Here is a 12,227-nt window from a genome sequence, read left to right as displayed (position 1 = left end):
GGCCTGGGTTCAACCCCTAGTCAGGGAACTAAGATCCCATATGCCACAACTAAGACCTGGTGCAGCCAAATACATTCATTGAATGAATAAAAAGAATTTAAAAAAATCATGTCCCCAGATACTGACAAATGTTCCCTGGGGGGCAAAATCGCCCTACGTTAAGAAGCACGAGTCTAGGCTAGACCACCCAAACATCACCTCCCACTTGCACTGTTCTAGTAACCCTGGTTTCCCTGCCTCTAGTCTTAGTCTCTTGACTACGTGTTCTACATTGACAGAGTGATCTGTTAAAATGATGTCATCTCATGTTAGCTCCCTGGTCAGAATCTCCTAATGGCTTCCCAATATACTTTGAACAAAATTCATTTGAGTAGAACTAAAACCCCCTACTGCATCTCAAGGTCCTCCCTGAGCTGGCCTCTGCGACAGCTCTGGCCTCATTTCTCACTTGAGTCTCTTACTTGTTCTGCTCCAGTCACGCTGGCCCCTTGGCTTTTCCTAGAAAATGCTGAGCCGCTGCCACCCGTGGTCTTTTCTCTTGCCATGCCCTCTGCTAGCACGTTCTTCCCTCAAACACGTGCATGGTTCACCCTCTCATCTCACTTTGGTCACTGCTTAGCTGTCACCTTCTTTGCTCTCCCATGAAATAGCATGATTACTCTCGATCCACCTAGCTGGCTTAGTTTCATGTCACAGCATTTCTGACTGACATCATATACCCATTTATTTGCTATCTCTCCTTCATTAGACTGTAAGTTCTGTAGCAGTAGAGACTTTGTACATTTTGGTTATTTTAGAATTCCCAGTGTCAAGAACAGTTACTGGCAAATAGCAAGCACCCAAATAAATATTTATTAAATATATGAATCAATCAATCAGTGAGATTTTCAGATCAGCCCACCACACTATAGGAAGGGGATTGTGTAGTTCAATCTAGAGCAAACAAAATATATTTCTGCAAGAGCTGATCTCTGACAGGGACTGGTTAGGAGCCTTGCTAGAATGCTGAAATGTTGGGTATTTGAGCATATCCCTCAGGGACCTATAAGGTTCCCTTAAGCCTCCCAGAGGGAAAAGGAGATTGGGTTCACAGGCTCATGGAATACTGGGAAATGCCAACGAAAGAGCTAAAACTGCTATTTCAGTCTGAGAAGAGAGGGTTGGACAGCTAGCATAAGACTTACTTGAGGTGGAACAGGAGCAAAGGACATGTTCTGAGCAAAAGATGGTTTTCAGCACTATAGTGACCTGGTCCCTAGAGCAACTTTTCAAGGTATTTCAATGGAGATGGTTAAGTTTAGTCTCAGTGGAGTTGAAAAAGTTTTTAACTGCTGGTGTAAAGGGAAAACATGACTGTCACCTCTGAGAGAAGGCAGCAGGAAGCCTGCACAAGAGATGAGGGACAGGCAAGGAACCAGTGACCCTCAGAGAATGGCTTTAAAATAAGCAGCCAGAGTAACAGACACCAGCATGGGGACCAGGAGCTAAGGCAGCACCCACTGAACTCACAGGAAACAGCAGCACCTGAGGACTGATGCCCACCACGGATGCCTTGAGAAAGATATTTCTAAGGCCCTGGGCATTCAGGAAACACTGCTAGGCAAGCAAACATTCACCACTCCCTCAAACTGGCCAAGGCAGGGGAGTCCTGGAGAAATTTGCAACTGAGAAACTAGAAACCCAAATTATGCTTGGCGAAGCCACTTGTCTTCAGTGGATGACACTTGCCAAACTTCAGCTCTGTTATTTGAGCTGTAGTTTGTGGTCTTCTGGTCATTCCGAGTATATATGGATCCTTGAGGCTACTGTGATCAAAGAGAAGATCCATTTATGGATGTGGTGTGGCTCCATGACCCTGCCCCTCCCCTAAATCACATCCACGGTGGGCCAAGGGCCCCTGCCCCTGAGAGACTGCCTGGGTCCCTCCCCACGAAAGTGCTACCTCTTCCTACAGTTTGAGGCCATCACGGCTGACTTGGCTGAGCTGCCCTCCCAGGGCTAGAGGCAGACCTTACAACTATGTTAGGACAGCCTTTTAGCAAGATATTCAAGATATTCTTTTAGCAAGAATATCCACTGGGAATTCTAAAGTGTGGTGCCACATAAGTAATAGCTAACAGTTATTGAGTACCTACTGTATGCCAGGCCTTTGCTACCTGCTTTATATGTGCTGGTTCTCAGTTGCTAAGTTGTGTCTGACTCTTCGTGACCTCGTGGACTATAGGCTGCCAGGCTCTTGGGAAGATCCCCTGAAGGAAGAAATGGCAACCCACTCCAGTATTCTTGCCTGAAAAATCCCATGGACCTGCTTTATACATGTTATGTCATTTAATCCAAATCATTCCTGGGGGGTGGGTATTACTGTTATTTTGCTTTTTATTTTAGAGATGAGGGAGTCAGGATGCAGAGAGCTCAGATAAGTTTCCAGAGCTTTCATAGTAGCGATGAGGGTGACGTCTTAATCACTGTCCTACATTATCATCTCTGCTTGGAGTGGCTGGTCTGTCTTTCCTAAAAAAGCATCCTGTTTCATGCTTCAGAGTGAAGAAGTAGCTCAGAAGTTAGGAGAACAGAGATGAGATCTCTGGCTGAAGTTTCAGAAAGGCTGCTGCTGCTGGTGAACTGCAGGTAACAATGCAAGCAGTGCTCAGAAGACATGAAAGTTCCTTGTTGTGAGGAGCTGAGAGAAGTGCCACACAGATGCCCCTTCAAATAAAGGCTTAGTGTCCAGATGTTAGTTCCTTCAAGGTTTTCTTTAGCTGCAGAAAACTGTCTTGGTCAACATCTTCCCAAGCTGGCAACATCCAATAACTGACAGTGACAGGAGGAATCACCATCCAGTCATTTCCGACCATTTATACCCAGTGCAGGACACCTCTAATTGGCTGGAGCCCTGCTATGCCTGAGTTGCAATCTGACTTCTCTTTCTGTACAATCCTCTTCTTTCTGCCTCCCTTCCACGGGTGTGGATCACTCATCACTCCCTTGCACCCCAGCCTCTGTCTGCACATCTGTTTCTTAAGACCCTAACTGTGACACCTATGTCCCGGGGTTGGCAAGCTCCTGGCTGTCCTCCATGGAAGGGCAGATGATCAGAATACACCCTGGTTATCCAGAGACAACTCCTGGTCTTTCTACGGGAAGGGCTAATTCTGCTTCCCAACATTTTCTATACCACAATCTGTAAGAGAGTTTCTATTTGAGCAGCTCATTGAGGGAAATGAAGGAAGTTGCTTGGGGTGACTGGCTCAGAGTCTAATTCATCCTCTAGGCTGAGGTTATCCCTGTAACCTATCCTGTACCCTGGGTGGGATCCAGGCCAAGTCAAAAATCATAGTGCTCTAAGGAGGGTGGCGCATACATATACACTCACTAACTGGGCTTGATTATGTGGCCTAAAGACTTAATTGTAAAAGGCAAATTTCGAAAACTTTTTTATTTTGATTGTGCCACATGGCCTGAACCTGTGACCCCTGCAGTGGAAGCGTGGAGCCTTAACCACTGGACTGCTAGGGAAGTCCAAAACTTTTGATAGAAAAATATCTTTATGACTTCAAGTTAGGGAAGGATTTCTTAAATAAAACATACAAAAGAGCAAACGAAAAGGGAGAAGACTAACTGTACCTTCATAAAAATTGAGAACTTTTGTTTGTCAAAAGACATCATGAAAAACTAAAAAGACAAGCCATAAACTGTGAGAGATATTAGCAACAATATAATAATAATATAGCAAAGCATTCATATTCAGAGTATAGACAAAGAATTCCACAACACAATAAGAAAATGTCAAGCAATTCAGTAGAAAAATGAGCAAAAGACATGAACAGGCATTTCACAGAAATAGAAATAGTCATAAATATATAAAAAGATACTTAACCTTATTAGTAACCAGGAAAATACAAATATGCCTCAACAGGGAAAAATGAACCAGGTACTCATAGCAACATAGATGCATTTTAAAAGCCAAGTGGTAGTGAACAAAGCAAATTACAGAATAAATGTTTGCTTCCGATTGTATAAATATGTGCTTGATTCCATTTCCAAAACCAGGAAAAACTAAATGCATAAGGACAAAACTATAAAAAAGAACAAGTAAATAGTCAACATAACATTCAGGATATATTGTGGAGGAAGCAGGAAGCGCATGGAGGGTCATTAAAGACACTGATAACGTTCTGTTTCAGAGTTGGCAGCTCCCTAGCCATATACAGTTTATCACCTTCTTTTATACGGCCTATGAACTGAGATATTTGTGCATTGTTTTTAGATGGTGTTGAACATTTTTTTAACAATATTTTGTGACATTTGAGAATTATATGAGATTCAAAATTTCAGGGTCCATAAAGAAAGCTTTACTGGAACAGAGCCACACAAGCCTGTTTGTTTCCAGATGGTCCATCTCTATCTCTTTTTACCCTCCCCTCCCACCGTACACAGCCAACTGGAATATAATTTTCCATGAGTTTCTCCTGTTTCTGCATGTCTTATGAACAGAGGCACTCACTGCTGTTGTTCTGGACTATCTGTTCAGGAATATTTGCATAATGAACAGGCTAAGAAGATACGGATAGTGTTTCCCTCCGGAGCAAGGCAGGCGCCCATTATAAATCTTTCAAGTTCTCTAATCTCAGGGTTCCTTTTTGGTGATACAACCCACTGTGCAAGCAGGTACCATCTGGCGCTCTCTACATCACCCTGTGCAAATTGGGGCTCAGAGAACCAGGACAAGAAAATGCTGATCCTTGGGCTATAGCTATTTGTGTGAGTAATAAACTCTCCTTTGTTTCTGACAGGAGTTTTGGGTCTTTCACCAGCATCCATATCACACCATTCACAGTTCTTGACACCCCTGCCTCCCATTTTACAGATGAGAAATCTAAAATCCAGAGAAGGGAAGGGACTAGCCTAAGGTCACTGTACTGAAGAGTAGCAGCGCTAACAAGCGGTTTCATATTTCCCTGACACCCAGCCCAGTGCTCACTCCTCGCCTCCAGGCAGTATTTCAGGACCCCTGCAGGCCTCCAAAGGACATTAGAACTCTCCCCTTCTTCCCTTGGGCCTTACCTTTCACGTTGCATTTGAAGGTTTGACTGACCACTCCAGTATTATTTGCCTTCTCTGCTGGCCATTGATACACGTAGATTGTGGTTCTGGAAGACCCGGCATCAAGTACAATTCCATACTGAATAAAAGGGGGGACGGAGAGTTAATTACAGGCTCAGCCTCTCTGAGGACCCCTTTTCCCAGAGAACCACTGAGAACCCTGAGTCATCCCAAGAGTTTAACCCACACCGCTTCCTTTATATAGAACCTGACCAAGAAGAAAAAACTATTTTCTCCAAACCAACTTTGTTTCTGTAGACTGGAGGGAGGGGTGGGGTGGAGGTGGGTCAGGTGTTCTAGGCCACAGTTCTCAGCCTTGGTTCACAGTGGAATCACTTAGGGAGCTTATGAAGCTCCCAATGCCAAGGCTACACCCGAGACTCATTAAATCAGAATCTCTATCAATCGACCCAGGCACAAACAGTTGTTAAAGCTCCTGTGGTGATTCCAGTATGCAGCCAAGGTTAAAGATGAGTACCCCAAGGATTGTGCATGCAAAGACAATCTCCTGATTTCTCTTCATCCAGATTCTGCAGGGTGGAGGTGGGGGAGGTCAGAAGCCACCTGGGTCTCAGGAGGAAAATGAATAGTCAGTCACCTGCTACCGTTTCTTCTCCAAACTTCCAGGACTATCTGCCTGGGAGTAAGCAATCAATAGGAAACCACAGTAGGAAGTACTTAAGGAGGATAAAAACCAAAATATGAAAGATTGTTGATATATCATCTCACTTTGGTGACTCATGTGTGAAGAGTGGACAGGAGGGTAGTGCCAGCCATCTCACCCAGCTTGAGGCAGTTACCAGAGAGCTTTGCTTGAAGGTGTGGCCCAGCCTAGGCCCTGGACCAGGCCTGCCCAGGACAGAGCATGCAGTAGCAGCCAAGGGGCACAGGAATGAGTTATGCTGACCTAGGTCAGTATCTGGTTGGGCTGGAGTCAGCCCGGGGCATCAGAGGCTTCTGGGTGGCAGCTTTTCCCCAATTCCTCTGCCACTGAGTTAGCCTAGCCTGTCTCAGAGAGGAAGATGACGTTGGGTTCTGGAGGCAGGTCAAATCGGATGGATTCCTACTTTTCTGATATTGTGTAAGAGAACTAACCTCTCTGGATTCCATCATCTTCAGACAACTTCCTTTTGGAAGTAAATAGGAGACCATCTGCCTGATGCTTACTGGCTGTTCAGTAAATACAGGCTACACAGAAAAACCAGTAAGCAAAATAAATAAAATTACAAAGCAAGAAAAAGAGGAAAGAAAAGTGAATAACACTCCTCAAACCCAACCACTGTATTAACACCTTGTTATGTATCTTTTCCAGTGGTCTTCTGTGCATACAACTACATATATACCTATGTTTCATATGTTTTTAAATCAACACAGGATTATACTACACAGAAGCTTCTCCATTGCTCTTTTCTTACTAAAAAAGTATATCAAGAACATCTCTCCCTATCAGTAAAAATACTGACATCATGATTTTTAAGACATTCATCACATTGACTGTGAGATGTATAGTAATTCATTTAACCAATCCCCGATTCTAAACTTTCTGCCATGAACACTTGCTTCATCTGAAATGCATGCATGCTAAGTCGCTTCAGTCCTGTCCGACTCTGTGCGACCCCATGGACAGCAACCTACCAGGCTCCTCCGTCCGTAGGATTCTCCAGGCAAGAATGCTGGAGTGGGGTGCCACTTTCTTCTCCTCATTTGAAATAGGAAGAAATAAAAGTCTTACTCTAGCTTCTCCATTCTATTAAGATTTAGAACACCCTGTGTACACTGGTGTTTGAACTTGAACAGCCTCTTCAACTTGGCTCTTCAGCCTGATGAGGCGTGTTGCTTGGGATCCTGACATGACACCCCTCTATGGCGAACAAGGGAGGCATTGTTCACAATCTGTTCCAGGCAGAGGCTCCCCATGAGATTAAAGCACAGGTTGAAGCTGAAGGAAATCAGGCACGCCAGAGGTCTGAGCCTCCGTGTCAGTGCTTTCTTTCCTTCCCTCTGCTGCCACCCTGCTCACTACCCCACCACTGGCCCCTCTAGGCCAGGTACTGATAAGAGGAGAGCGAACATAAGAAGGCAACCACTCCAGAGGATGCCATACTGTCTATCCCCAAATCTTCTTTATTCCAACCCTTCATGAAGAACACTTAGGGTTCCTGGGCCAAGATCAGAAAGAAAGAAGAATGTCCATTTTCATTTGTAACTCCAGAAAAATGGGATTTAGTTTTCACCACAGTGGGTGCATCCAGAGACTTTGCTCTGAAATTTGCAGGAGAAATGGCGGCCCCTTGGGTACCTGCTGATGTACTGACAGGGGCAGCCTTGCAGCCCAGGGCTACTACTCACACGATCCACCCCCACCCCATTATCTTTCACTGGCATTTTCAAAAGTGGAAAAATTGGTCTTTAACCAGTTTTCAGAGTTCATTTGCCTAGATCAGTGCAACTCAGTGTGGTTCCATGGAGGAAGGTGTAAGAGGAGAATGAATTTCATTCAGTTCAACGAAGTGGGTGATGTTTGGGTGAAAAGCAGCAAGTCACCCTCTGTTTAATGCACTGTCAGAAAAAAAAACATGGCCTGATGCAGAACTGAAGACACACTCAGTGGGTCAACCGAAAAGAAACAGTCTTCCATATTAACCCATGGTCATGGACTGTGTGACCTTCTAGGAAAAGCAAAAGCAAAGATCCCGTGATCAGCTTTCTTAGATGTGTTTATCATCATCATCATCATCATCATCATTATTGTTACTATAATAATAAGAATAGGGATAGTAATAAACATTTGCTGAACACTTATAATATGCCAGGCATTGCGGAAAGGGCCTTAGTGTCGCATTTATAAGGCAGGTGTTATCATCATCCCCACTTGACAGATGGGAAAACTGAGGCTCGCAGAGGTAAATAATTAGCCAAGGTCACAGACTTGGGATCAAGCTAGGGGTCTGACTCTCAAACCTGTACTCATAGCCCCTGTACTTTCACTGAGTTACAAGAAAAACAAGTCTTTTTTAAAATGTATTTTTAATTGAAGGATAATTGCTTTACAATATTGTATTGGTTTCTGCCATACATCAGCATGAATCACCCATAGGTATATATATGTATATATATGTCCTATCCCTCTTGAACCTCTGTCCCACCTCCCACCCTATCCCACCTCTCTAGGTTGTCACAGAGCCCCAGTTTGAATTCCCTGAGTCATACAGCAAATTCCCACTGGCTATCTGTTTTACATATGGTAATGTATATGTTTCCACGCTATTCTCTCCATTTGTCCCGCCCTCTCCTTCCCACTCTGTGTTCACAAATCTGTTCTCTATGTCTGTGTCTCCATTGCTGCCCTGCAAATAGGTTCATCAGTACCATCTTTCTAGATTCCATATAGATGCATTAATATATGATATTTGTTGAAGAAAAACAAGTCTTAACAGGGTGACTGATTAGTAAGAAGGTGCCTGGTATGGTATGGCAGACTTTGTTCAGACAAAAGACCCTTGAAAGCTAACTCTTAATTAAGTGGTGTGCAGATCTGGGTGGAGAGGAGAATGACCAATGTGAATAAGGAGCCAGGGCTTTCTAGAAAGGAAGAAACCAATTACCCAACTCTCGTTTTCCAAGAGGTAAACCAGGGTGGCCACAGGGCACCTGATACCCAGGCTGATGACAGAGAATGGATGAGAGTTAGAAGGAAATGGTTTTAACACAGCCTGGTCCAGTTGTTGTGCTTTGGAGAGTTGTGTGACCCAACCTGGGCTCTAATGTGACCTGAGCAGGTCATGGCAGAAAAGCAGGGTCCCTGAAACCTGGGACTCGGCATGCCCTTCTTCAACAGTGACACCATGTGAGTGCAAGTGGCAGTGGCAATGGCACTGGGATATTGATCAGATGGGATTGAGAGGCTTCAGGGCTTCTAAGCAACTGTGATGGGGTTGGGAGGGTAAAACCTCAAGAGGAAGATATCAGACTTACTGATAATAAAGCGGCAGGGTAGGTGAAGAACAAAGGCAATGTCGTCATGTTTACTCTTCAAGCTGATAGAGCAGGTCAAAGCAGTAACAATGATAAAGGGACTGGGGATATTTCCATCATTGCCTAAGTTTTAATAGTTCCACTGTATGAGATCAGTCCTGAGTCTTCAATGGAAGGACTGATGTTGAAGCTGAAACTCCAATCCTTTGGCCACCTGATGTGAAGAGCTGACTCATTTGAAAAGACCCTAATGCTTGGCAAGATTGAGGGCAGGAGGAGAAGGGGATGATAGAGGATGAGATGGTTGGATGGCATCACCAACTCAATGGACATGAGTTTGGGTAAACTCTGGGAGTTGGTGATGGACAGGGAGGCCTGGCATGCTGCAGTCCATGGGGTCGCAAAGAGTCGGACATGACTGAGTGACTGAACTGAACTGAACTGAACACTCAACGAGGTCAGGTGGGCCAACATTGGATTTAATAGCCAGATATCTTGACCTCTCTTGTGGGTCTTGAGGAACATTCCAGGGCCTGCTATATAGGCAGACCACCATGGAGCTGGCCCCTGAGAACCACCAGCTGCACACAAAGGCAAGATAAGGCAAGGTATGAAAACACAGACAATGAAAAATTTATATATTTTTTTCATTTTTTTTTATATTCACTGCCTCCACCTCCACACTGCCCTTCCCACCCCCAGCACACATTGCACAGCGGAAGGACAGGTCTCTGTACAGCCTGAGAAAAGCTGCATGCAAAGGGCCCCCTTCCAAGCTGCCATTCCACTCCACTTCAGCTGGCCCACAGCATCTGTCTCTTCTCACACCTAACTCTCTCAGTGAAACAGGATGAGCCCCTGAGCCAATATTCCGATGTCATACAACTCATTCTCCTACAGCTGGGGCTAAAGAAATTAAAAATCCCCTCTCTGAACTGTGTCTGCTAATAAGAATATACATACTGAACCCTCCAAACTCTTGCCTGAGGCCATTGTTCTCTGCTTTTTTCTTCCTTCTATGCCAATTATGTTACTTCTAATCTGTGTAATCGCAGGAAGCTATTTGCCCTTTCTGTTCCTCTGTTTTCTCGTTTTCAAAATGGGGATGAAAATAGTCTCCCTACGGGGTGACAGTCACTGAAGATTCCCCGCCCACAAGCTCTCAGACCTCACCCCTGTAATGTCCAGTTATGCACTTTCTACCTGCCTGAAGGCTGTCTCCATTGGCCCAGCCTACCTGAGCTCACGATATGCCAGAAATACTAGACAGCTTATGTCCCCCAGGGAGCAGCCCTCAACCGATGACTAATGGAAGCTGGTGTGTAAATACGCCCTGGACTGAAATGACTGGGAAGCAGGTGTTCTGTATGCCCATGACAGATTTCATCCCTGAGGTGAGTTCTGCACTGGCTCCCAGGACAGTCTCAGCTGCCCACAGTGGTAACCCGCTGGGTATCAGCCCCTCCATTGACTGCCTTCCCTTCTGTCTCACTTCCATCCCCCACAGTGCTTCCTGGGGTCACCCCCAGATGACTGTCTCGCACAGGCATCTTTGACTGGGGAAACCCCTGTGACACAGTGGAACTAAACATGTGCGGTCTCCTTCAGCAGCACCCTCCATGCTGCTCTGGGGCCCACGTTTCTCTACTTAGTTTACTCTCCAGGTCTTCTAATTCCTCCATGTCCCTCCAGCTTGAACTGACCTCTCATCTCCCCAAACAACTGTCTTAACCAGCCTATCCCTCACATTCGAAGGGCCCAAGGGACACTTTTTTATAAAGGAAGACTCCTGCCCTGTCCTGCCCACCCCCACACCTGTCTTCTCATCCGCAGGCAAACCCACAGTGTGAACAGCCTCATGCTGCTGTACGCTGACTGTGGAAGGTAGGCTAGCTCAGACTATAGACCGTGCCCATGCTCTGTCCACTCTCCCTGCAAGCAGCTGCCCCTTTGCCACCCCTCAAGTCAGCGGTGAGGTCTGCTCTCAGGGGAAGGCCCACACAGACCCTGGATTCTGGGGTCCCCGGCATGTTCTAGAAGGGGAAGCATGACTCTTGGTGGGCACATTCCCTTGTCCCATGGAGAAGTGTACCTGGAGTGCAGCTAGAGCTGGTTCCTTTGATTTATGGGGTCTAAGGGCGGTACTGGGCTTCCCAGGTGGTGCTAGTGGTAAAGAACCTGCCTGCCAATGCAGAAGATGTAAGAGGCGGGTTCGATCTCTGGGTTGGGAAGATCCGCTGAAGGAGGAAATGGAACCCCACTCCAGCATTCTTGCCTGGGAAATCCCATGGACAGAGGAGCCTGGCGGGGTATGGCCCACAGGGTTGCAGAGTCAGACGCGACTGAAGCGACTGAGCACACGTGTGCAGGGTGGCTCTAGGGTCCAAGAATGGTTACTTGCCCCCCAAGTTGCTCCTGCAATTCAGCGCCTTCCTGTCTCTGCCTGTCCTCCCCTCCTCCCCTCCTGTGCGAAGGAGGACATGTTTTCCTGTCAGCGGCCAGTATCTCCTCCTGGGCTCCCTGTTCAGAACTTAGGATCAAGGAACAGTTGGAAGTAAATGAAGAGAGCCATGGCGGTGGGCAAAGGAATGTCCAGGTTTCAGTTCTGGTCCCACCATCCACTGAGCAAACCTGTGTTTCCTCACTTGCAAAATGGTGGTGACAGGGCTTGTCCATCTTCCATAGTTGGCACAAGATTTCAGTGAGATAATTCAGGGAAAAATGCTCACTCAACTGACTGGCAATTTACAAAGAGTAAGGAGATGGTATTTCCTCTAGTTGCACTCCTGGTTTTATACAGTTTATAGAAGAAGTCAGTGCCTGAAGCTTGGGAAAACAGCTTCTCTAGGCCTTAGCTAATATCTTTGGACAGCCAGATAATTTGTTTTCCTCTCACCACTGGACAGCTGCGTGAGGCTTTTATTTTTCTTTTTTATTCATGTTATTCACGGGAGGCTGAGATTCTTAAGTAAAATATAAAAGAACAAAATTCCATTATCTAGAAAAGATTTTAGGAAATTCTTCGGCAGTCTAGTGGTTAGGACTCGGCATTCTTATTGCTGGGGCCCTGGGTTGGATCCCTAGTTGGGGAATTAAGATCCCACAAGCTTTTTTTGCAGCCAGAAAAAATTTAATTAATTAATTTAAAG

General features: G+C 45.6%; 2 protein-coding genes across 8 annotated transcripts in view; one reads left to right on the top strand and one right to left on the bottom strand.

The window, feature by feature from the left end:
* LOC145520641 (uncharacterized) overlaps positions 1 to 12,227 on the top strand; it is a 279,274-nt gene that overhangs the window by 71,004 nt on the left and 196,043 nt on the right. The gene's annotated exons all lie outside the window — the stretch shown is intronic.
* ENTPD3 (ectonucleoside triphosphate diphosphohydrolase 3) overlaps positions 1 to 12,227 on the bottom strand; it is a 34,442-nt gene that overhangs the window by 16,162 nt on the left and 6,053 nt on the right. For both annotated transcript variants that reach the window (XM_081527619.1, XM_081527618.1), the window contains exon 4: positions 5,065 to 5,182. In XM_081527619.1, coding sequence (XP_081383745.1) covers positions 5,065 to 5,182 — 118 coding nt within the window. The remainder of the gene's footprint in view (positions 1 to 5,064; positions 5,183 to 12,227) is intronic.

This window comes from Giraffa tippelskirchi, chromosome 9 (assembly GCF_054371585.1).
Source record: "Giraffa tippelskirchi isolate mGirTip1 chromosome 9, T2T-mGirTip1v1.2.pri, whole genome shotgun sequence".
Classification (NCBI taxonomy): Eukaryota; Metazoa; Chordata; class Mammalia; order Artiodactyla; family Giraffidae; genus Giraffa; species Giraffa tippelskirchi.
Note: the sequence above shows the minus strand (reverse complement) of the source record. Positions and strands in the feature narration are given on the sequence as shown.